This window comes from Phasianus colchicus, chromosome 21, assembly GCF_987193195.1.
Source record: "Phasianus colchicus chromosome 21, bPhaCol1.hap1.1, whole genome shotgun sequence".
NCBI lineage: Eukaryota > Metazoa > Chordata > Aves > Galliformes > Phasianidae > Phasianus > Phasianus colchicus.
This window is the reverse complement of record NC_143456.1, coordinates 1,399,798-1,425,807: the sequence shown is the minus strand read 5'-3', so window position 1 is coordinate 1,425,807 and position 26,010 is coordinate 1,399,798. Positions and strand designations below refer to the sequence as shown.

General features: G+C 45.2%; 1 protein-coding gene across 1 annotated transcript; it reads left to right on the top strand.

Annotated features, from left to right (window-relative positions):
• Window positions 1-26,010, top strand: HSF5 (heat shock transcription factor 5). The gene is made up of 6 exons (XM_031591951.2): window positions 1-577; window positions 4,035-4,406; window positions 11,860-11,957; window positions 15,561-16,082; window positions 20,121-20,286; window positions 24,333-26,010. Exons 1-6 carry the CDS (start codon window positions 46-48, stop codon window positions 24,398-24,400), a joined length of 1,758 nt encoding a protein of 585 aa, XP_031447811.1. The 5' UTR covers window positions 1-45; the 3' UTR covers window positions 24,401-26,010.

Genomic DNA, 26,010 nt, shown 5'->3' with positions numbered 1-26,010 from the left:
GCGCGGCGGCCGTTCGGTGCAGAGCGGCCGCCCCGTCCCGCGGCCATGGAGGAGCCGCTGCCGCCCGCCGCCATCAACCCCAACAACTTCCCAGCCAAGCTGTGGCGGCTGGTGAACAGCCCGCGGTTCCGCTCCATCCGCTGGGACGCCCGCGGCGAGGGGCTGCTGATCGACCAGCCGCTGTTCGAAGCCGAGCTGCTGGGCCGCGCGGGGCCGCGCCCGGGCGGAGACGGGGCGGCGGGAGAGCTCTTCAAAACCACCAACTTCACCAGCTTCATCCGCCAGCTCAACCTTTACGGTTTCCGTAAGGTGGTGGCGGGTCCGGCGGGGCCCAGGACCGGCTCGGGTCCGGAGAGCGACGGCGGTTCGGGCGGCCACCTGCATCACTTCCACAGCCCGCATTTCCGCCGCGACCGCCCCGACCTCCTGGTCCATCTGAAGCGCATGACGAGCGCCAATAAGGCCAAGCTGGCGGCCGGTCTGGAGGTCGGCAGCCGCCCGCCCAACCGCTTCCAGCGCCCGCCCGGAGAGCCGCCGCCGCCGTCGCCCCCGACGCCCGGCACGGCAGACAGGAGCGGTGAGCGGCGATGGGGCGGCCGGGAGATGCCGCGTGGGGCAGATGTGCGATGAGCGATGTGCGATCCCCTCTCTGGCCCGAGAGTTGCCTTGAGGCAAAGGACAGCACACGGCCTTTCTGAGGCTGACAGGGCAGCAGGTGGTGCGGTTGAGTGGTGCAGTTGATGCGGTGGAAGGAAGGGATGCCATTCAGAGGGACCTCAGCAGGCTAGAAAGGTGGGCCCGGGTGAACCTAATGAGGTTCAGCACAGCAAAGTGCAGAGTTTTGCACTTGGGCCGGAGGAATCCCAGGCATCCCTACAGACTGGAAGGAGCGGTCCTTGAGAGCAGCCCTGTGGAGAAGGACCTGGGGGTCCTGATGGATGAAAAGCTGAATGTGAGCCAACAGGGTGCTCCTACAGCTCGGAATGCAAATGGGATCCTGGGCTCCATCAGAAGAGGGGTGGCCAGCAGGGACAGGGAGGTGATTGTCCCCCTCTACTCTGCTCTTGTGGCTCCATCTGGAGTGCTGTGTCCAGGTCTGGAGCCCCCAGTACAAGAAAGACAGGAAACTGTTAGAGAGGGTGCAGAGGAGGGCAACAGAGATGATCAGGGGACTGGAGCACCTCCCCTATGAGGACAGGCTGAGGAAGCTGGGCTTGTTCAGCCTGGAGAAAAGAAGGCTGCGGGGTGACCTCATTGCAGCCTTTCAGTACCTAAAGGGAGCCAAAAACAGGAGGGGAGTCAACTGCTTACTAGGGTAGATAACAGCAGGACAAGGGGAAATGGTTTGAAGTTGAGGGAGGGAAGAGTTAGGTTGGATGTCAGGGGGAAGTTCTTTACTGTGAGAGTGGTGAAGTGCTGGAACAGCTGCCCAGAGAGGCTGTGGATGCCCCGTCCATCCCTGGAGGTGTTCAAGGCCAGATTGGATGGGGCCCTGGGCAGCCTGGGCTGGTATGAAATGGGGAGGTTGGTGGCCCTGCATGTGGCAGGGGGGTTGGAGATTCGTGGTCCTTGAGGTCATTTCCAGCCCTGGCCATTCTGTGATTCTGTGATTCGGAGGTGGACCAGGGCTGTGCAACCATAAGGGTGTAAAGCAGGCAGCAGCGCCGCTTCCTGCACACAGCCATCGCAGCTCTGGATGTCTGTGCTCTGTTATTGTTTCCAGTAGGAGCTGTCATGTAACTCATGTGGTGTTTTGGGTAATGTGTGCAAAGTTACACTTGTAATAGTGAGAAAACAAAAGGAAACCTTTCAGAAGGGAGGAAATGTGCTTTGATATTGAGGCCTGAAAACATTTAGGTTTTTTGTTGTTGCTTTTTTAACGTTATATATTTTGAGCTGCTCACGGCAAGAAAGACATGGAGGCCCTGGAGTGTGTCCAGAGAAGGAACGGAGCTGTGAGGCTCTGGAGCACACGTCTGATGGAGCTGGGATGGGTCAGTGTGGAGCAGAGGCTCAGGGGAGACCTCACTGCTCCCTACAGCTGCCTGAAAGGAGCTGGTGGGGATGGGCCTCTGCTCCCAGGTAACAGCGATAGGATGAGAGGTGATGGCATTAAGCGGCTCCTGGGGAGGTTCAGGTTGGATATTAGGAAAAACTTGTCGAAAAGAGTCATCAGATACCAACACAGCTGCCCAGGGAGTGGTGGGGGTACCATCCATGGAGGTGTTCCAGAGCCGTGGAGATGTGGCACTGAGGGATGTGGTTATGGGCACGGTGCGGGTTGGACTTGGGGATCTCAGAGGTGTTTTCCAACCTGAATGATTCTGTCATTCTACCACTTCAGTGGAATCACATCTGACTGGTGTAATGCAGGCCATGGATAGAGTAAATCCTAAGAAAAATACAGCCGTTAAATCATTACCCCTTTTATGGGTGTGTTTTTGCCCCTGTTGTTATCTGCTGTTTGCTCTAGCAGCCTGAGTTTCTAGAAAGAAAAAAAAGAACAAAGAAAACATCAGTTCTTACGGCAGTCGAGTTCTGACAGGCTGACAATTCCCCGCTCGGTGCTATTTAGGGGCATGTCTTACTTTGCTGCAAATATGAGGTAATTTGATAGATGGAAGATATTCCTGTTTGCAAGGTGTCCCTCTGTTCCAGGTGCATTGCAACATGTTAAATGTCCAGGAACAGTTCCTGTAAAGCAGCTGGCACATTGTAACCTAACATCCAATGATGTCTTGTTTGTGTGTTAAACCACATTATCTTAACTTCCCCATCTACATGTAAAATATAAACAAAGGCCTTCTCATACCTCTCTTCATTCTCTGTGTCATAAAAATGCTGAACTGGAAATAAACAGCCCTATGCACGAACTCTGGGTGAATTTTGGGGGACGAGTAGTTAGCATGTATTTAGTGGTTCTTCATGACTTGGTGTGAATTTGCAGACATGGCTGTATGGCACCTATTTCTCTGATTAGTTCCTGTCAGAGGAGTGAAGGAGCTAAATGTGAGGCTGTTTTTCAGAAGGATTGGTTTGATGCAGGCTGTTCTGAAGCTCGTTGTTAGCATGGCTGTATGCAGTGCTGTGAAGATGTCACAAGTGCAGTAATACTTCCCTGAATTCAGTGAGGCTTTCTGGGTCAGTGTTCCAAGCATGTCAGACAACCTCTAACAGAAACTCTGTTGCCATAGTATAAGAGCAAGTGACATTTCACAAAATAATAACCCAGAGATGGATAAAAGGAAATAGCAAAACTGGGCTGTCTTAGTCTAAACTGAAGTGTTTGAGCTGACTGGGAAAAAGTTGACTTAGGAATGACAGCTGATCTTATTAATCAGTGTGAGTTTGTGTGCTTAAGAGAGGATGTTTTTATTACAGCCATACCCAATAACGAGTTACAAATGAACTGCTGAGCTTGTAGCATCCTTTCTCATTCTTCTTGAGGACTTGCTTGTTCTTGCAGAAATACTGAAACCCAAACCAGGCCAGCACATAGTCTGGCAAAGGAAGCGATCTGGCTTAGAATTTTAACACTTCAAAAAGTTGTGAAAACAACAGTAGCAAAAACCAAAACCCACTGGGGGTAAATGACAACCTGTAAGCATTGCCTGATCTGAAGTACAAATGATTATTCTTTTTTCATCAGTTCACTTCTGATGCTTGTTCCCTTTATCATTATCACTGGTGCCCTTCTGTAACTTACACAGAGCCACCTGCAGCTCTGCCTTCCTCCAGTGCTAATGTGCAGCTTGAGTTTTTCGTAGTAGAGAATGAGAGGCTGGTGCAAGGCATGGCACTTGGGAGGAAGCAGTTGCTTTTATATCCTTGCTTACTGCTCTCTGTTCAGAGCCAACAATAAATCTGTCAGTGCATCCGTCACTGTGTGATCGGGTGGAAGAATCAGCCTGTGCATTAGGGATACGGTGGCAGGGGTTGCCTTCCCAAAGAGAGCTGCAGGGCCTTGGCTCCTCGTGTTACTTTTCATTACCTGTGACAACTCCTGTCGTTGCTTTATCTTGTGCCTGGTGCAGGGCTGCTGGCTGTAGGACAGTTTCATCGGCCTTATCAGCGAGACAGCTTATTTCCTTACTCCTACATCTCGGCCTCAGCGCAGAACCTCGGCTCCTTACCAGCAAAAAGCTTGGATCGGACTCCAGTCCCTTCCAGAACATGGCAGAGCTCTCTTGGGCTGCTTCCGGGACACAAGGCGTCCGCAGCCTTCCCAGACAAGGGCATTGCCTTCCCCATATTCCAGAGGCTTCCGACGGAGGTCACGTACACCCTGCAGTCCAGCGCCGCTCCTGTGCCGCTTCAGCAGGTCTCTCAAGCCATCGCCACCTCCCCTGCAAAGTACAGCAGCTACTCGTCTCCCCTGCACTACTCACAAGCCTATTATCCGACAGGTAAGAAAAAAAATTCTAAAAGTCACATATATATATGTGTGTACTTTCACAGTGCTCTGCCGCGTGTGTTTCAGTGAGAATTAGAAATTGTAAAGACTTTGAAAGCAAAAAGATCTGTTCCGTATTCCTGCCCTCCCTCCACACTTGGTATCCTCTGGTGATTTTCCACACAGCCTCTGGAGGCTAAAGGGTGAGGAGAAGAACATTAGTCTGCAAGTCGGCACTGTTAGCCTAACTTCCCTTTTTTTTTAATGTTTAATTAAGAAAAACTGAAGGGGGTGACGTTAAAGCACAGAGAACTTACTGAAAAGTAAGGTGCTACTCCTTGCTCTCGTGTTCTCCCAAGTAACTTTTTAAAGCCAAAGATCAGGCACAAGTCTTCTGCAGAACGTTTCCTTCTGCTCTGTGATCTGTGTCACTGTTTTCTGTCCTTCCTCAACAGTGTATTTTTATGTGCTGCAGGCTGGGGGGGTTACAAAAATCTTCACTACCCTCTTCTGTCTGAAGCACTGCCACCAGAATTTTCAGTCCTACTGCAGACAAGTTTTGGGGATTTGTTTTTCTGGAGGAGAATTGAAGCAGATTATTCTCCTATTTCCTGCTCTTGCCTTGAACTGGAAAAAAAAAACAAAAACATGCTTGTTTTGTTTATTATTATTTATTTCCCTGGAACTTCTGAAACTTGGAACACAGTGACTTGGCTCGCACAAACCCAAGCTCAGTTATTACTCTCACTTTCTGCCTGTTCCTCCCTTGGCAGCTGCACCTTCACTGAGTCAGACATCCCTGTTCAGAAGTCTTGCATGTGGTGGCTGCTGTCATTCCCCAAGAAGCGCACAGCGAAATCTTCGTGCCTTCTGTGCTCTGAGACCTGCTGGGAGCGCGTCCATCCCAAACAATGGCCATGGTTTCCGTTACACACTTCTTGTCAGGGAGGGATTCTGAGGAATTATGCAAATCCTGTGGACACTTGTAAAGATTTAAGAAACAGGGAACTTTCTGCCCTGCGTTCCCTGCCCTGTGGTGCTTACAAAGCTCGCTGGCATTACGAGCTGCGCGTTATTACATCTCCTCCCATAGCAGGGTGAGCTGAGAACGCCAGGTTCAGATGGGAGATGTCCCTTCTTGTTTCTGTGTGGGTACAGAGCATCTGCAGCTGTAGGTGCCTCTGTCTCCACTACTCCTCCGGGCCTCTTCTGTGGTCGGAAAGGAACTGGGCAGCGGTGGGCTGTGACTCACTGAGCTTTTAGGCTTTGTTAGGAGGTGCTACCAAGACATGAGTGATCTCACTCTAATTTGCAGCACTGGATGTGGAGGAACTGAGGCTGACTGGCTTAGATTTAAACCAGCAGACGTAGATCCCTGGGGCTGGGTGACACTGTTCTCTTTCACTGGAGTTATAAAAGTGTGAAGAAGAACTCAGTTATGCTGTTGAAAAAAACTTTTTTCTCCTGTAAAATACCATGAAAGAAGTAGAGGCAGAATTTATTTATTTATTTTTTTTTGGGGGGGGGGGTGGGAAGCACAATAAAAGCATACCAAATTTTGCAAGGTGTAATAATTAAGGTGGAATTCAAATAGAGAGCGTTATGGAGGCTGAGGCTTTTGAAATTTCAGTAGACTTTTTAGTAGCTTTGAGAAGAAAAGTTTGCCACTTCATTAGGCAGCATTAAAAATCTTTGCATTTTCGCTGCCACTTTGGGCAGTGTTTTTACTGTTGATTCTGTGTTCCTCTTCATCCCTCTGCCATCCTTTACTCTGCACACTACAGCATACAGAATGCTGAAAGCTTATTTTTTCATATGTATACATGAAAAGTCAGCTTTCCTTCATCTTGAGAGCACAAAACCAAGATTAGCTTATTTGGAAGGTGATAATTCATCTTAAAGTATGTATTTCATAAGAGAAGGGGCTGAAGAATGCATGCTCATTCTTGGAGCTCTTTTCATTTCATATTTAATGAACGTGTTTTTGAAGTCCTGTTAAATTAAATCAACGTTGGGCTTTGTGAAAAGATTTATCTCTACGTCTGTTCAAATTTGTTTGTTAACTTAAGCAACAAAAAAGATTTCCTTGTTTTTTTTTCATTATGATTCTTACTGAGAAGGCACTAAAACAGGAGATGTTCATCTGGATTTTTTGCTACTCTTAGAGCATTTGAGAATTGTGGGATTGCATCGCAGGAGCGTAGTGCAGTTTGATTGTCATGGAATATCCTAATAATGGAAGGTCAGTCAATGAGACCGTGTGAGAAACATTAGTTATTGATGCCACCTGATACTGCAGGTCCAGCTGTGCCTTTTGAATACACCTGTGGCTGTAGAGCTTGTTTAAATGTGATAACCTTGTGAGTGACAGCTCAGGAGTAGTCATGTTATTCTGACTGATATGCTCTGTAAGATAAAATGAAAGCCTAAAATTCACATATGCCTTGGTCAAAAGGGACTTTTAAAATAAATAAGCAGCTGAAAGCACAGTAGCTGTTTTAAAACAGCATAAATAGCACCACATTTTCCCTTGAGAAAAGCAGACTGGATGCATTAGTAATGCACTTGTAAAACTAGTAGTAGGATTTATCTTGCTTAAGATTCATCTGAATGTATAATATTCACTTGTATTTGCCTGGGCTTGTCATCTAGATTACATTTATAGTCAGTAGAGAGAAACAGGCACCTCCCAGAAGTTGAGTCAATCCAGCTTTCTTAGGTCTGTACTGTTGGAAGGCAATTTCTTTCTGGTGAGTCTGTTTCTCCATGAACTGTAGAGAGAGCACAGACAGCAGGTTTTGGAAACTGGCAGAGTACAAAGTGGCAATGCAATCCATGCTACTTAAATCTCTAAGACAGTTCCCATTTTCTTTTAAGGAAGAGATCTTGGATGTCATCCTCATTTTCCTCATTCTGTAATTTGTAAAGGATCAGAGCTTGCACAGCTGTTGTTTGCAGGCCCATCCCCATGTGCTCATTGATTTGGCAGGAACGGGCACAGGTGCTCTCCATAATTTCTTGACCCAGCTGTATGATGAGTAATTAGCTTTCCTTAGACACAGCTTAGGGACGTGACATAAAGGTGCACTGAAAGGGTGGTCTTCAATGTCCTTCCTTAGTATTTCATGTGTAGGTTGTGCTCAAGTGGAATGGAAAAAGCTGGAGAGCGTCAGTCTCATCTCCTTTGGCTTACACAGGATCCCAGAATCATGGGTTTTGGAAGGTTATTCAGGCCAACCCCTTGCCAAATAGTTCCCTACAGCAGGTTGCTCAGGAAAGCATCCAGATGAGTTCTGAATATCTCCAAGGAAGGAGACTCCTCCACCTCCCGTTCAGGGCTGACACCCCAGGAGCTCTCCCTCATGTTCAGATGGAACTTCTCACATTCCAGTTTGCGCATTTTGCCTCTTGTCCTGTGGCTGCACACCGCTGAAAAGAGCCTGGCCCCAACCACTTGGCACCTGCCCTTAGATATTGATAAATACTGGTCAGATCCCCCCTCAGCTTCTCTTCTCCATGTGAACAGCCCCAGGGCTCTCAGCCTTTCCTCATAAGGGAGATGCTCCAGGTCCTGACCATCTCTGCAGCAGTTCCCAACCTGCCTTGAACTGAGCAGCAGAACTGGGAGCAGAGCAGAGGGCAGATCTCCTCCCTGCCCTGCTGGCCACCTGCGTGCAATGCACTCCAGGGCACCATTGGCTTTCATGGCCACCAGGGCACATTGCTGGCTCACGTCAGCCTGTTGGCTGCTTATTGATGTCTGTTGCCCCCTTGAGTACCTGGAGATGATGTATGTTCTCCAATTTCTGGCAGATCTTTGAAGACATCACTGTGATTATTTAAGGCTGCATCAACCCCGTCGTTAGATGGTTAGCTTGGTTAGCACCATGCTTGAAAAGCAGCACTTAGCATGGAGGTAGGACCGTTTCCAAGAGGCCATTGGGATGTAGCTGTTACGACCAGGAAGAGTAAGGGATTTTAATGGTATTAGCAGAGTCTGTGCCCAAGAATGGATCTGGATGCATTTAATTTGCTGCTATAACTGTAGCCTTTATGCCTTCAGCAGAGGCACAAATGGTTGATTTGTACTTGTCGACTGAAATATTGTGAGCATGTAGAATAATGTTATCTCAAGAGGAGAGAGAGGTAGGTAAGAGTTTCCATTTCGTCATAATGGTTTCTAATTTGCTTAATGGAGTGCCTCACAGTGTACGTAGGACATTTTTGTAATTTCTTGTGTTTCGCTGTAATCTGGTTTTTTATTCCTGGACAAAAGATTGAGGCTGTGTAATTTATTTATCTATGGTGACTTGGGACTCTGAAAGCCTTGAAATAAATGTTTGTATGGGATCCTTTGTAACCCTTTGAAACTTTTGCTGTTTATTTTCCAGAAGCTAGATGTTACATCATTTTCCATACTGTGCATCTCTCTCTGTCCCCCTCCCTGCACCTTCTGTGATACTGAATGTTTCTGCTGCATTCCCTTTGGCTGCATTTTCTCGAGGCTGCAACAAACTTGGCTGTTTGGGGAAGTGTTTGGTGCATCCTTCACATTGCCTTCCCTGTGGTCTTTTCCATTCTGTTAGTTTCTTATTGAGACGGAGAGCCCAAAAAGACACACAGCAGTCAAAGTGTGAGTAAATCATAAATTCATGCAGTCAATAATAATCTTCCTTTTTTTCCACAGTTCACAACGATGTCTTAGTGGCTTTGGGAATTTTTTTGACAGCTTCTGAGTGTGAAGCTGATGTTTTCCTGAAGCTATTTAGTATAACACCCACATCTGGCTCCTAATTATTGGCGGACAGTGAAGAACCTGTCATTTTCTACATGAAATCGGTTTACTTTTCTGAAGTACAGAACTTTATCTGGTAGGTGGTGGCTTTGGGAGACTTCACAGAGGTTTTTTTTCCATGCCTGCATGGCTCTGCTCTTTTCTGCCATGAAAAATCCTGGTGTTATTAGCAACCATCACATCAACACGATTGCCAACACCTCATTTACCTACTGCAGGTCTCTGCAGACAACAGCAAAGGGTGACTTCTCTTGAAAACAAAGTATTTTGACTAACTCATTCTCATTACATATTCACCAGTGTCACCTAATTCTCTGTTCTGTTTTCTTCTATTTTTTCTTGTTCAACTGCCATGATTTCTGACTTCTGTTTCCTTTTAATATTTTTATTAGTGTGCTTCTAAATAATTTCCTTTAAGTTCTCTGTGACCTCTCTGAATATGGATATGTGTGTTCAGCATGTTTGAAATACAGTCAAGGATATTCACAGTGCGTGGTTCAGCCCTTCCCCTGCTCTGTGAGCTGTGTTTTTCATTGCTCTCCACTTGTCCTGAGGGTTTTGTCGCCGGGTTGGTTGCAGTCCTGCTGCCAGCAATTCCATTTGTGTAAGCTGGTGTTCATGTTCTGCACGTTGTATCCTGCAGACTGTGAGAAATTTTCCATCTCTGGCTTCTATGGGCAGCAGTATGTCTGGTTTTTGACAGAAACCGAATCTGTTCTGAGGCCGATAATCTTATTCCATTTTATTTAAAAAGGCTGAATCTCTTTCTTAACTTGTTCAATAAATATTCATTTATTCCATAAGATACCACTTATCCCTGTCTCTTCAGTATTCAGGCTGTGTTTGCTGTCAGAATTCCATAGCAGACTGTGCTTTTCTGGTGATTTCTTCTGGGCAGGACTCGATCAGTTGTGCCTTGGGCAGCGGGGCTCAGAAATTCATCCTCTGCAGTTGGCAATGTAGGGCCAAAGCATGTGAGCAAAGCAGGTAACTTGCTGCACCTTGATTCCATCTGAAGGCGTGAAGCACTCTGAGTGACCTGGCACCTTCACCTTTGGGAACACGGCTTGTCAGCCAGTACCTTCTTCAGCATCGTTACGGAGTTGTTCGGATGTGTGATGCATCTCCTTTTGTGACCACGGGTGGTGCTGGTACTTACGTCGGGTTGTTCTGTCTTACGGTGGATTTGCTTCGGAAGCGCCTTCAGTTGTGCGCGCTGCGGTAGTGCGCAGACACCGCTGTGCTGCTGGGTCACGAGCTGCCAAAAATGCATCCTTGTGAGTGCAAAGCGTTCTGTGACAGTTCTCCCCTTCAGAATCTGTCACCAGGTCCTCGTGTCCTGCACAGCTTTGTGTTCCTCGCTTTGAATTACAAACGTTGCAATGTCTCTGATTCACGAGTTGCTTTTGCTGCGAGTGCTGCTGCCTGCGACAAGAGTGCTGCCATTTGTCTTTATTTTGTAGAAAATAGTCTTCAGTTGGTGTTTAACTCATGTAGTACCTCACAAGCACCTCTTCCCTTCACACCCTTCCTCTTTTTTCATTAGAAGGCAATTCTTTATAAGATGTGTTTGCTTCTCCTTAGGGTCACTTTAGTAGGTTAGAAGGAGCTTCTTTGCCATTGCTTTTCCAGAGGTCCTTCAGAAGCCGTTTGGATGTTTTGAGTTTGTTAACATAGTTTGGAGATTCCTGTGAGTGAAATGTTACCAAACCAAGTTTTGTTTTGCTTTTTGGCAATATCCAGAGCAGGGATATGTCCGCAGGTCATAGGGTGCTCTCCTGAAAGAGGTCTGAATTTGATCATGGAGTTGCTCAGAATGAGCTTTTGAAGTTGCAGATTATAAGCACGTGCCATGCTTGCTTAGAGGCTGTCCACTGGCTCTTTCTTTATTGTTTTCCCCTGTTTGTTGCTGTAAACTGCACAAAAATCCCACCAGGTCTCATTAAGAAGGGCAGTAAGAACAGGTGTTCTAAAAAAGTCAAGTTTGGTGATTGTAACACCTGTCTTATGTGAAATCCCATGTAAATTTCCAGCACTGCAAGTAAACTTGATCTGTTTGCTACCTCAAGCTATCCTTATTAGTCTCTGTTTCAGTCATTGGACTGAATCTGATACCATAAGCATTTATTTTTCTCAGAATGATGGCAGATTTTAGAGGTTATCTGTCATGCAAGCAAGGCCTTTACTTTTAATTTAACTATTTCTGCATGTCACCAAAGGTAGTACCTGCAGAACAACGCCTCATATACAAAGATGCTGTTTAGGATGAAATGCTCTTTAATTCCAGTGTGAATGCATGCACCTGTGTGTTCTTGTGTGAATCCCCTTTCTGTGTTATGCTGTGGTGGAAGAAGACAAGCAGCTTAACAAAAGAGGTAATAACAGCATGCAGAAATTGTGATTATGAAGTTTCTACGTTTGTGTATGTCAATTTTAAACATATGTATTCATGTTCGTATGTAAAACAAATGTTTTTCAGATGAAGAAATCAGCCGTAAAATCATTTGGGAGATTATACAGCTCTGGAATTTAGTTAGTTCACTAATCACTATCGCTATATATCTATATATCACTAGTGTGATTACTGAGCTGTTTAATCAAAGTAAGCAATAGAACCCTGCGTCCTGAACACAGGTTCTGGAAGTCTGATAACTGTGTTGAATTCTTGTAGCCGCGCTGCCATGCTGCTCCCCTGCTACCCACATCAGCCCTCTGACCTGCTGTGCGAGTCCTACAGCTCTGACCTACACCCACTGCAGCTTCTTCCAGGTGAGTGCAGCGTGCTGCCATCAGCTGAAAGCAGGGGAGAGCTGGATGGGTGAGCTCTAAGCTTATGGGCTCTGGAATGAAGGATGGAAATTTGAAAACTGATGTACTTGAGAAAGTAAGAGTAATGTGTTTTACAAGGTTTATTTCAAAGAGCCACTGAGTATTTAGAGAGGGACTTTTGGTAATACTATTAATAGGTTCAAGGTAGCACTGTGGTGGATCTCCTCTTCAGTGGAGTGTTTTCCTCTGTATGAAATCTGTGCTTGACTTCACCAGAATTTGTTCTAGTTGACAGGTCTGCATTTATCTTTGAAGAATAACTTTGCCTGGACAAAATGCATTTCTGTAATATTATGGTAATACTGGGAAGGAGCTCCTTTCTTGTTATGTTTTGTTTTTGTCATCCCAGACAGCATTCTGCAGGTTCATGCAATGACTGAGAAAACCTGAGATGATTTTTGGGATCAGCCACACCTCAGACACGTCCTGTTAAAATAACTTCAGTATTTTCTGCAGCTGCATTTTCACCCAAGTTATATAAAGCACCTTATTTGGAGGAGCTGCCTGATCAATTGTCAAAGATTTTAAGTAAAACTGCAAGGCCTTCCTTTTGTATTAGAGAATAAAATATATACTCCTCCTTTTGTCACAGAGGCAAGCAAAGCAAGTTATGCTTTGTATGCTGAGAAAGGGTTTACCTACCCAAGCTTGATTATCCAGTTTCTTGTCTTGCAAATATCAACCTTTGTCTTTTATTCACGGCTTTTTTTTTTTTTTAATATCATCTTATCCAAGATGTTCATCTTCCAGCTGGAATATTGTGTTGCTGTGGGTACATAAATGGTCACTGGCCAATCATGCCACTGGTACTCTCATATTAATTTTGCACATGGCACATCTTTGTCCTCTGACTTTCAATTTGAGAGCTGTGGGAGATTTTTTTCCAGCTAGAGCATGGGAATGAGTCTGGGTGATGGGAAGTGATGATCAAATTCTTATCACTGCATTTGGGATAGCAAATCATTCCAAGAGAGTCATCAGCACTGTTATTAGGTGAATAAATGTGAAAGTGACCTGTTTGAAGAAGCAAGCTCGTGGGCAGTGTGCAGAGCCAAAAGAGATTCAGCTGCTTACTGGCGGATGCTGTGATGATAATACAGCTGTAACCAGGGAATCCCAGGTCAAAAGCTGTTGATGCATGTGGGCAGAGGATGCTGGAAGGTATTCCTGTGTGTGAACAGCCCAAGGGCAATCCCAGATCAGTTCTGCCTGCTCTCTTGAGCAGAGTAACACAAATATCCTACAGAATAGACCAATAAAACTTCTTAAGTTTTGTGAGTCTTGGTGTAGTGTAGGTTGCCTCTCCTGGAGCGTGGTGATGGGGCAGAGGGCTGCAATTTGCCTGTGGTTTCCAATGAGTTGTGAAGAATAATCATTTCCCCTTTTGTGTGCTCTGGGGAGATGCTTCCCCAGCCTTCTGCTGAGGGATGAGCCAGCTGCACTGCTGGCCGTCCTCCTGACTGCGTGCTGTCATCAGGAACCACTTGTACAAATCTTCAAAAGCAGCAGTACATTTACACCAAACTGTCAGAGGTTGTTAACCAGTGACTGGAACTGTCACAATGGCAGAAGAGATGCCATCCATGGGGACCTAATGAGGTTCAGCCAGGCCAAGTGCATTCTCTGGTTCTGTAAGACACTGAGCTGTGTGTGGGCATTTCTCCTACTGGAAATGCATACTAGATCCTGCAGCACACACAAGAAGATGGTTTTGTGTTCTAACAGCTTAAAGCTGAGTTCCACAAGAGGCAGAAGTTGCAGTGTGTTGGTTGGCTGACTGGTTACTTGCTTCTTTGGTTTTGTTTTCCTTTTGCCAGGGGTGATCTCATGGATGGGCAGTTGACTTGTTTACCCAGATCTTCCTTAAAATCCTGCTACTTAAAGCAATAAATAAGCAGTGCAATAAATAAGAAAAATCTTGGATTAATATTTTTTTAAAGTACAACTGGAAAAAAATACATGAAGGTCAAACTCATGTCTTAAAAGTATTAAGGTGGCTTGCCTCTAATGAAAAGATTTCGCTTAACCTAAATTTCTCAGATTCAAGGTTTTATCTTTTTTCTTTTTCTCCCTAAAAGTGTACAGTTGACTGCAGACCAGCACAACTGTATCTGTCAGCTACAGGACTTGTCTTCATATACCCAGAAGAAGGGATCTTGATATTCTCTCATCTGTTTGTGGTATTTCCTTCAAGGACTTCTGATGTTCGTGCTGCTGAGAGACCAGATGCTTCAGTGACTTTTGATCTTCTGTGACTTTCCTAATCCTGTGGCTTCCTGTTCTCTAATGTATTCATCTTTTGAAATAGCTTTTCAATGGCCCTTACGTCAGCTAGAATGTTTGAGGAAAATCAGCTCTAAAGACTTCTTACTAGGTCTCTTCCAAAGTAAGATTGTATTGTAAAAGTACTCAAGTTTCTGTTCAGAGTCATTGTATTGCTTATTTATCAGGAGATATTACCCTTGATTATTCTTTAAATCTGATCAACCTCCAGGAAAAAATAGCAGTACAGGCACAAGCTGTTAAAATGTGATTTGTCATTTCCTTTGGTAGGACTAGCTGCCTTTGGAACTCTTCATTGCCTTCTTTCTGCTTTGAAATGTCTTTGATTTATATGAATTCTACTTAAAAAAGATCACTGTGTTGCTCATTGTGTCCTATTATCTAGCCATGTCATTCCAGTGAAGTCTGTCAGTAGCATTCAGACCAGTCCAGTGGCAGCCTCTGTATGTTCTCCAAGAGGTGTTTCCAGCCTGAAGATCTGTAGGACTGTGTATGATTTATGTAGACTTTGAGTCACACATCTGTGAGAGGTGCTGATACTGAGGGGTGACAGATGGGGAGATCCTACAGTATTTTGTTTTCATAGGTATCTGGAGTCCCTTTCATTTTGGGACAGGAGTGTCCTTGGAAATCACTCACTGTGTGAGTGTAATATATGGACAGAAGAGGGAAGAGATGTTATTGGTATACAGCTGTGAGCTCCTTGTGTTGAGTTGTTCCTCTGCACATTTACAGCTTACGTACTTTCTTCTCTTGCTTAAAAATCCTGTGGTTTATGTTATTTTTGTATGTAACAGGATTGCTTGGGCTCTAGAGGAACTGATGTCAGCTACATGCACTCTGTCCTTCTCTATCACAGATGTTGCACGTGAAGGAGTGGTTCTAGTGTGACTGCTCAGATCCCCCTAAGATTAGAAGTTTCTGGTTTGAACACCTGGGTGTATGTTCACTGGCAGTGCAAAGAGTGTGCAGACCATGCATCTGAAAGAGTGCTCAGGTGCTGTTAAGAACAGCTGGCAGACAGAAGAAAATGAGCTTGCTCTGAATAAGGTGGTTAACAAAAACTAAGCCAAATCAGTAACCTTTTCTTAATTAAACCTGCTGATCTAAGCGCAAGTAACAAACAAGCTTTCATGCCTTTGAATTTACAGACTCTTCTGTTGATTGCTCGGGTTCATTTACAGAACACTGCAGAACCATTGCATGTCCTGTCATTGTACTTTTTGGGAAGACACACTGACCGTGTTTTGTTTCACCCAGACTCCTCCAATGCAGTCACCTTACGCGGTCGAGTTCCTGCCCTCTAACTGGCCATACCATCCTGATGAAAGCAAGAAGACAGAAGTAAATCTTGAAGCTGTGTTTCAGATTGTTGATGAAATGCGTTCGTCGCCGAAAGCTGGAACAGTGAAGGTGGAGCCTGTGGAGAACCAGTGGTCAAGCCCTCAGTCCAACAGAGGTCAACCACTGCTGGCTGATCCTGAGAACGACGATCCACCTTCAGATGACGAAGGCCAGCTGGAACCTCTCACCCCTGTGGTGTCAGACGTTACATCCTTTGTGGTGGGAGATCAGGAGGTAGCTTGCTCTCTGTTGCAGCCCTCGGAATACTTTTACGCTCTCCATACCACCGCGTCTGTAGAATGTGCAGCTGCTCAGGCAGTGAGAGAACCTGTGGCCATGCAGGAAGCACGAGCAAAACTGAGAGAAGAGCCAGACCACCTCCCAGCTCAGTTCTCAGCCATGATTGTTCGGGAAGTACAGTCACTCAGTCCACAGAAGGTAAGTGGTGAAGGTAAAACAACCCGTGTTTTGAGATAACACTGTTCAGTAGTAATGCTGGGTTGTGGTCTGATAGCTTTAATTTCTTTTGCATTCTTAAGAACCGAAGATTCATCCATTATGATGTCCAAAACTTGGCCTATGGTCGCCAACTTAGGCCACTCAGTTGCAAGGGAAAAATGCATAGTGCAGTTGTATTGACAGAGATGAAGTGGTAGCTTTTTTGAGCTTCCTTTACTCTTTAATAAAAAAAGAGTATTTGAAGGCACGATGTACATTTAAAGAACGAGATGTATATTCTGATCAAGTTTCTGCAGAGATCAAGCTAGTTACGCAGCCTCAGGTAGGGAAGAGCACTTCCTTGTGTTGTGCTAATTGCTCATTAGGGAGTCTCCATTCACCATCTGAACTGTTGACCACGTTTTAAATGTTTTCAGCTTTGGCTCTTTGGAACAGCATTTTTAGAAGTGTACTTTTCCTCTGTGAAAGACTTTGGGATTTTGTGGTCCTGGCTTTCTTGTTAAGAATGGAGGACTGGAACAGGTTGCCCAGAGAAGTGGTGCCCCATCCTTGGAGAAGTCCTTCCTCAGGCTGGATGGGCACTGAGCACTGAGTGTGGGTGTCCCTGTTTGCTGCAGAGAAGTTGGACTAAATGCCTCTAAAGGTCCCTTAAAACTCAAACAATTTTATGATTCCATGAATTCAATGCATGAGCCATGGTGTTGTTTGGAGGAGGAAGATGCTGTGGTTTTTGTCCTGTGTGAGAATCCTGGTGCTGGCCACAGTCTGTTTCTCTGGAAAATTTGTGCCCAAATTTTGTGGTGGGAGATCCCAGGTCTTTTGTTTGACAGCTTTGCTCTTTTTGTTAGGAGTATTCTACTTCTTACTTGTCTCCCCTTGCCAAACTGAGGCAGGGTTGGCCTGACCCCACAGCTGCCTCTCATCCAATAGTATTTCCAAGGCCTGGGATCCTGACAGGTGCAGAACTCTCCAAAGTAGATTCCTATGCTTGTACATCCATTGGGCTCCTACATTATTTACTCTCTTCCTTATCCCTGAAACTGGAAGGCTTCCACAGCTCTCAGTAACACCGTGTCATGGAATTCAGGGCAGGCGTATGGTAAAATACTGCCCATGCAGGTAAGGCCGTTTTATTCCTCTTTGTAGCAGCAGAGGAGGAGCAAATTCCTCTGGTGCTAATAAACGAACATCAGAACAGCTCTGCTGGGTCAGATCAAAGCCTGGCTGCCGGTGTCAGGCCTCAAGACAACAGCTGTAACCTGATGCTCAGGGAAGAGCAAGAACAACCTGCAGCTGGAACAGGGCACTGCTCCTTGTATTTCCAGTGGGAGGACTTGGGATGATGCTGCGTACCTGATGTTCAGTTTCTCTACCCTGGGCTGAAGTCAGCCCTTGAAGCCACATGAATTGTAGCTCTGACCAAACGGATTCTGTGCTCACTGTGCACTGACGAAGAGCTTCACTGGTCACCTCCAGCCACTTTCTCCATGCAGTTGTGATTTGGGAAGTCTGTCGCAGCCTCCCAGCACTCTGCTCTCCAGACTCCCTCTGGTAGCATCCTCTGCATGGCAGCTGCTCTGTGGATCTCTGAGTTTGCTTTCAGCCTCTTCTGTTTCTATTAAATCCTTTCTAAAATGAAGAGACCGTGGCTGCACACCACATAGAAGCTGCAGGAAAACAATGGATTTTTACAGTGATGCAGAGGTGTTTGATATTTTGTTTTCTATTTCTTCCACAATATTTCCTATCATTTGATTAGTTTGGGGATAGCTGTTGTGCCTTGTCTCCAGCATGGAAAGGTGTTCACCTGCTTTGTGCTGTTTCTTGGCTTAAGAAACAGCAAATTAAAGAGCAACTCTTTGCATGAAAGGTCTTAGTGCATTCAACAGTCCAGGTTCAGCACTGTCATCTTCACCTCAGTGAAGGACAAGTGTCCTTGTCTTTTACACATTTTGGCCTCAGACGGGCATATTTCAATCCACTCTTACTCATAAGAAATGTTTTCTTCTTAAAGTGGAAAAGAAGCACATCTATCACTCGAGGGGAATGTGCCTCCTCTGTTGTCTCCTCTGTAGAATCTCTGGCCGAAGGCTGGAACTCCTGCTTGCTTTGGGGAAGGTTAATCCAGCAAACCTCATTTGTGAGAGACAGGGGCTGATCTTACTAACGTTTCTCATGGTGGTTCCAGCTGGGCACCGGAGTCACGTAACCACTGAGGCACAGCAGGGTGGTTTTTGTGTTTTTTTTTTTTTGCAAACAATTTGGCATTTTTTCAATAACTGAAGTGAAAAGGCAAAACTTTCACATCTGTCAGCTTTGGTAGCTTTGTTTGATTCTCTGCCAAGGAGCATTAGGGACGGAGCTGCAGCAGTGCTGGGCCCGAGTGAGGAGTCTGCAGATGTGGCAAAGCCATAATGAGAAGCATGCTCACTTACAAAAATAAAAGAAATGAAGAGAGCTTTGGAACCAGATTTATGTGGGCTAGACTGATGCTGTTAGGATGGAAATTGTATTATTGCTAGTTTCACAAAAGGTTATTAGAAGAGTTGGTGGGTAGGATCCTGCATAGACAGTAGAAAAGGGAATGCTGCGTACTCCTTTCCCTGAAGGTTTTATTGCACAGAAGTCAGTGGGAACGGGAAGGTTCAGGTCAGCGTGTGAAGCAGTGTGACCATGCAGTTGCTGATGTCTGTAGCTGCTCTGTGACCTGCCCTCCTCCCCTGTTTGTGAGTCTGTCTCAAGACTTAACTCGCATTCTGTCTGGTGAAGATAATGAACTACAGACCTCCTTCCTTCTCTTTGCTTTTACTCTTAGTGAGAAGCTGTGTTCTGATGGCAGACAAAAAGGCATAGCCATCCAGATGGTTTTCCTATTAGCTAATTAACACTACTAATGCAGTACATATAGACAACACATGCCATGAAGTGACTGAACATCCAGCAAGTCCAGGGGCTGGGGGAGCTCTGTCTCCCTGGGTGTCTCAGATGCTGTGTTTGCAGAGGCCTGTTTGAAAATTAAGGTACAGTTTCAACAGAGAATCTGTCTGTATTTCTGTTAATCTGCATACACATTGCCTTTTGCACATTTAATGCTGAGCAATGGCAGACCCAAGAGGGAGAGAGTGATTTCTGGAACTACAGATGTCTTATTACTGCCTGTGATGACCTTTTGCCCTCTGCTAACTCACACATACCAGCTTTCGGAAGCTTTTTTTTTGCCTTCATAGAAGGAAACACTGCAGGCTCTGAACAATCCCTCATCTTATGATGTTGATTGATAGGATATTTGCAGAAGAGCTCAATGCTTTGTAACAGATGATAGTGAGAACATCTTTCTGTCTGAAGGTAAATTCCAGGCACTTAATTGTGCTTATTTTTACTTCCTTATTGGGACAGAATCATAGCTTGGTTGCTTGGCTTTTTTTTCCTTTTTCTTTTTTAAAGCTACACATTTTGCCACATTGTTAAAGAAATACTCAAGTTCATGAAATGGTTGCCTGCAAAATACATGTGGAGCAGCAGCAGAGGGCTCCAGAAAGCAAGCAACAACATCATAATGCAATGTCTTACGAATTTGATGGGGTGGGGTGAGATCTGCAGGCAGAAGGGCACTGCTCAGCTGCGTAGTTTTGCATCACACAGCTCCGTTGGGCTGTCCAGGTACACCTGCCATTAGCAATGCAGCTGTTGGTACCAGTGAGCGCACCTGGGTTTCTTCTGCTTCACTTCTCATGCCTGGTGTGGTGACAGGGCGAAGCTGACGCTGTGAGTACAAGTACTCTTCATGTTCTGGCTTTCTGACTTCATGTTTTGCTTAATACGGCGTTTTGTAAGAGCTTGGCTTTGCAGCTGGCAGCCTTAACTGTGAGCTAAAAACGCTCATACAATCCATGCAGGTACTGTTCAGCACTTGTTAGATGTCCTTTTGGAGTGGAGAAAAGTATTTATTTGTTCCGTTGAAGTGATTAAAAGAAAACACTGAGTCATCTTTGCTTTCTTTGCTGTGTTTTGTTTCAGGTGGATACAAGTGTTAAATGCCCATTCCTGAGGTCGGAGACAGAAGAGGTGGGATGCCTCACTTCAGAAACTGGGCCTGTGAGGAAATCTGTAGAAAACACTGTTTCGTCTGTAAAAACCAGAAACAGAGAGGTTAAAAACAGTTCCCAGGAGTACGAGTCCCCAGGTGAGAAGAGATTCTATTTTTTTTTTTTTTTTTTTAGAGATTAGCAATAGAGCTGCTCTGAAACTAGCCAGTACAGAAGGGGGAAATCAGACCAGATTAGCTCTTGTCTGCAATGTATTTCTTTGTACCTTCAGTTAAATACTGCTTCTGTACAACCTCTTAGTGTACTTACTGATACCCTTTTTGTGATACACCAATTACTCATGTGGGAAAGAATATAAATTATGAATAAATGAAACCTGCTGTTCTGGGGGTTGTGTGAGAAACACAGATGTCACAACATTGAGATGAAGCCCATAGATATGTGTGCTGGAGCATGGCAGTGCCACAGGGAAGGATTGAGTAATGAAATGACAGTTGAAGTAGCAGGGGAAAAAGAAGCCACACACACACAAAAGCAAAAACCAACGAACTCATGAAGTTGACAAAAAATTGTGTTCTGGAATGCTGCTGTGTCTGCTGACATACATGAGAGAAACAAATAGGAGAGCAGCTGAGGCCAGATGATTCACCAGATCTAACAGCCAAAGGAAAACCTCAGTATCCTCACGACAGAGAGACATGAGAGGACACCAAGTGTTCTTCAGATCCATTCTGGAGGAAAAGTTGGTGTGGCATCCAGGTGTTGAGGAAGGCATTTCCCTCGCAGCCGATCATCGAAGAATAGGTTGTAGAGTTTGAAGAGCTGTTCCTCACTTCACAGGGTAGTTTCCAGGTTCCAGTTATGCTAGTTAATAATTCAGCTCACATGCCCATCAGTTTCAAATGTGTAAGTGAGGAATAATGTCTTTTTACCTGGAAGCTATAAAATAAATAAATTGGATGCCATCTTGAACTTTTGTTTAAAATGCAGAACTGAGGGTTCTGGTCCACTTAATGATAGCATGGGCAGTCAGTATGCTTCTCAGTTTTTGTATCTACAGCAAAAGTTTATTTAAGAAAAATATAGTATACTTTTATGCTATACTTAATTGCAAAGAGAAGAACAAATTTACTTAACGGTTGTGATGCTGCAAAAACGTTTTGGAAAGTGTTTGGGAAGTGTTTCCATGGGATTGTTCTACAGAAATGAAACATTGCTATGCTAATTGGATAATTAGCAATGATTAGCATAGTAGCACTCTGGGAAACTTGATAGTCATCTGGGTGTGCATCTCCACTGTTGTACCTCTCAGGGTTGGTAGGACAGAGGATAGAGACAGCACGCGTGAACCAAGCGTGATCAGGGTCAAGTTGTCCCAGAATAAATAAGGCACATGATAATGGCTTTCAGGATGCAGTGCCCATCTCCTGTGTTCCAACTGCAAGCCTGGAGGAGATGTATTTAAGTGTTCTGTTAGCTTCTGCATTTGTCTGTCTGTACCTCCTTTCTTCTGTGAGTCTTCGGACACATCCTCTTCTTTTACCTTTCTAAGCTAAAAATGGGCACAATGACCATTTCCAGCTGTTTCTTCACAACATGTCTGTATGGGAGCCGTGAGGTCACGGCCTGAACCAGTGGTTGAGCACCTGGTGAAGGGGCACAGCCAGCCCTGGGGGCACAGGCACCCCTCCCTACCTCATTTAAGGGCTGGCAGTCACAAAGGAGGAGATCACCTCCTTTGGAGTGCTTGGTGAGCCCCGGTCTTTGGAAAGGGGTAAGCAATTCCTTCTTTATCACTGGATTGTGACTGCTGTCTTTCTTGGGTGATCCAAAACTGTTTTAAAGCAGCTGTATCTGCTTCCTCTTATCTTTACACATGTCCTTTGAGTGTAAGTCCTGCAGTTTTACCTCTTTTCCCCTGGGTGCCCATTTGCGCGTTGCCTGAGCCCACAATTTGGCACACATCGTGCTGCAGAACAGACTCTTGTTCCATCTACTTCAGTAGGTTTGTGACATTGTTCCCTTGTCTTTGCTGTGTGCTGGCACCAAGTTCAAGGTATCACACGCTGGAGTAGGAATGTCTGTCAAACGGTGAAGATGAAGAGTGTCTCTTGTCCCGTGTCCTGTCTCCAAAAACATCTTTGGCGTTTTTGTGCTATTAAGTAAAAAAAAGACCTCAGTGATCTTTTCTTCCATCAAATTCTCTAGTCACTTCTCAAAGCTCTGCAAGCTTTATTGTTCTCTGAAAGTGAAAGTAATTAACACAGGGTAACTAAGGTAATTAACACAGAGGGTGAAGTACCCTGTTCTTTTTTTTGTTTCAAAATGTTTTAAATGTGTTTCCTTCAAGCATGTCCTCACTCCTCATATGCTAGTTGTCTTTGCACATCATAGTCTAACAGCAGGACCTCATCTCCTTTGTTAAGAGCAGAGCTGCTTTTGAGTTCTCTTTCAGAGAATCAGAAGCTGCAGCAGATCCATCATCCTGAATGGGCTGTGTCATCTGTTCCCTTCCTGCTCTTTCATGGGAGTGTTGGCACAGCTCTGTAGTACCTGGCAGGTTTATTATTGGTTTATGGAGCTCACACCTTCCAGGGACCACATTTTTCAGCCCCCTAGCTTGCCCTTAGCACATGGCTATAAAGGTGCTGATGGTGAGTCTCCGTGTACTGACTGCCTGCTTGTTCAGCTCATCTATACAGTGGGGTTTGGGGGATAGTTGTGTCAGCTTAGTATGGAATAAATCTGTCTGCAGCATCTATACCTGCAACAGGTGTCCTGGCCTTCACAAATGACTGATACAGACTGCATCCTCTCCTGTCTTCTATGTGTTGCACTCCACAGGTACACTAGAGTCTTCTAGTGACTCTGTAGTGGAGCAGATGTCTGTGCTTTGTGTTCCCTCTTCTAAGAGAGCACATAAGAAGGATCAGATTCTCACTAGAGAGGTTTTTGTTTGCAGCCTTTTTTTCTGGAAATAGCAGTCTCAGAATGGAGCAGATGGGGTTACTTCTGAATTGAAGCATTCTGATGCATTTAGGAAAAAGCTCTCTTCCTATGGCTATATTTTTTTAAGTATTATTTTTGGTGAGTTATGTGATCCTTTTCTTCATATAGTCTGGCAACTTCCTCCAATTTTTTTTTGCACAGGAGCACAGACATAATACTGAGATGCCACTGGCTCTGCTGACTCCATCACTGCCGTGCTGCAGGGTGCCCCAGACATTTACCACCAGCCCTGCCACTACAGCTGTGCCATTACGCATTCCCTCTCGTTTGCTGCAGATGGATTTATAAGTGCAGTTGCTAAGGGCAAATCATCATTCAGCAAAGGTCTCCCATGCTATCATGTGTTCATCTGAATTATTTCCTGCACCTTCCAGAGAAAAACAATCTCACCGCTCATCCAGCATTCCTAGTAAGACAAGGTGAAATCCCACACGGAGGTGTTTGTGCAGGGCCAGGCCTGGCCCAGGGGCACTGCAGCAGGTCCTGGGCTGGAGCAGGATGAAGAGAAGGTGCTCTCAGGAGTCTGAACTGCAGCTTCTTGCTCCAGCTCAACTGCCACTACTTTGGTTTTGTTATCTATTCAGTGAAGGACTCTCACATTTCCTGTGCTGTCAGTCTGCTGTTTTGGATGAGTGGTTCTTAGATGCTGTTTCTTAAGCAATTTGGAGTTGTGCTGTTACCAGCTGCCTCACTTCTCAATCCATGCAGCTCTTCAGGGTTTGTTCCCAGCAGTCTGCTTTGGAGGAAGCACAGAGCTGCTGCCTTTTCCACAGGTACTTTGCAGCACAGAACAACAGCGGGGCTGGAATTCTTTTCCTAAGACGTGAATGTATCTGTTATGAGATGGAAGTTCACAAGGGTAGTGGTCCTGTTGTGATTTTATGCTGTTGTTCTCTTCCTTGAGCTGTAAGGTGCTGAATTTTATCTGGCCATACATTCGAAGTGTTTCCATTTTGCCATGGCATGAATGGGCACATAAATCACTTTTTTTTTTTGTTACTTGTTTTAAAGTTTTGCAAAATGAGAACAATTCCTGTTCCTGTAGATCTCCAATCCTGCTGTTGCAGCCTCTCAGGCCGTGCTCCACGTTACCTGCTGGAATTACAATCCCTTCGTGTGACACTGAGCAAAACATGCAGACTGATATTTACTCGTTATTTCCTTTTCTTCCTAGATCTCCATCTGCTGGTGGATGTCGCTTGCAAGCAGGAGCACTTTCCAAAGGAAGAAATAAGAGAGTGAGAAGTGGGTGACAAGTATGTGAAAACGTGCAGCAGCTGCCAGCTGGGTTCTGGTGTCAGACTCAGGCAGTGCAGTGCACACAGCAGCACTTTGCATCCTTTCAGCTGTTGAAAAAAACCAACACCGACAAAAAGGCACTATTTTTTAACCACTTTCACTCTGTTGGATATTGGTCACCCCGTGGTTTTTTACACCTCTTTCATGACGTTTTCTAGCTGACAAGTCACGAAGCATCGAGTGGTCAGAACTTCTAATATGAACCAATTATTAGCTGCTCATCTTCTCAGACTTGGTGAGTCTGAACTCCCTGTAAACTGGAACAACCTTGAGAGCTTTGTCTGAACCTTTCTCACTGGGAAACAAGTTGTTCTTAGCGCTGTGCTCAGAATCTTTCTGTTGGTCATTGCTGGAAGCCACAGCACACCCTGCGCTGTTCAGTGCTCTCACCATCTCTGCTTGAAGTCACACTGCGACCCTGCAGAGGGAATTGTGTATGAAACAACAGCGTAGGGAAGTCACAAGATTGCAGGTCTGAACGGGTCAGGGGTTCGGGAGAGCTGCTGTAGTTAAGATGAGCTAATTTTCTGAGTGATTACCCAGGAAATGTTCTTCCTTCCTAAAGCAGCGCTCTGTTCAGCACGGTGCCCTCCCAGTGGGTATCCATTACATACAACAGCTGCTCATCTCTTACACTGATGGAGAAGTCTTCTGTTTTAGTAACTTCTTTGTGGTTCTGATGCTCTCTGTAATGTAAGTTATGTGTTGTTTTAGAACTTTCATAGGTCTTAGATACATTCTTAACTTATCAATATAAATGCAATCATATTTAATAGTAGTTTTAAATTTTGAATAGCTATGTATTTGTATTTGTGTTAAAATATTGTTTGAAGGATAAAGGGGGCACAGACTTTACTGTCAGGGAAATGTACATGAAAGAGTGCTTAGAACATAAATTTAGCTGGTTCGTCCCTGCTCATATTCTTTAAAAATTAATTAGAGCCAGTCCTGAACAAAACACGCATGAGAGGAGCAGAGAGAAGTGGCCAAGACCACCCCAGCTCTACCCTGCGGGACCTCGTGCAGCCTCTGGCCGTGGGCAGGATGTCCCAAGTGAGTGCTGAGTGGTGGGATGAGCGGAGGCAAAGCCTTTAATTATTCACCAGCCGTCCAAACAAATACAGTCTGGGGATGCTTTAAGGTCAAGGCTGGGGGGGACATTTCCATGCTGGTTGTCCTCAGATTTGTTCTCCTGTATCGTACATTACATGTGTGCAGTACAACTCCAGTCGGTGTGAATAGTGAGGGGTGAGGTGGACACATCCAAGTCCTGCTTCCCAAATGGAGTCCATCACTTTCCTCATGGGTTCGGGGTGTAAGGAGATGGAGTTTAAAGGACTTCAGCCTTACCAGACTGCAGCTGCTACTTCTTTAACTCATGCACAGCATAAAGGGAACTTCACAGCTTACCTTCCTTACTCCTGTTTGCCCCCAGAAGACTTGGCACTTAATGCTCTTTTATAGCCCTGCTCAAATGGCGTGGCTGCAGCAATCTGCAATGAATTAAACTTTGAAACTGGACTATGGATGTTGCATCTGTATTTTCTGTGTGT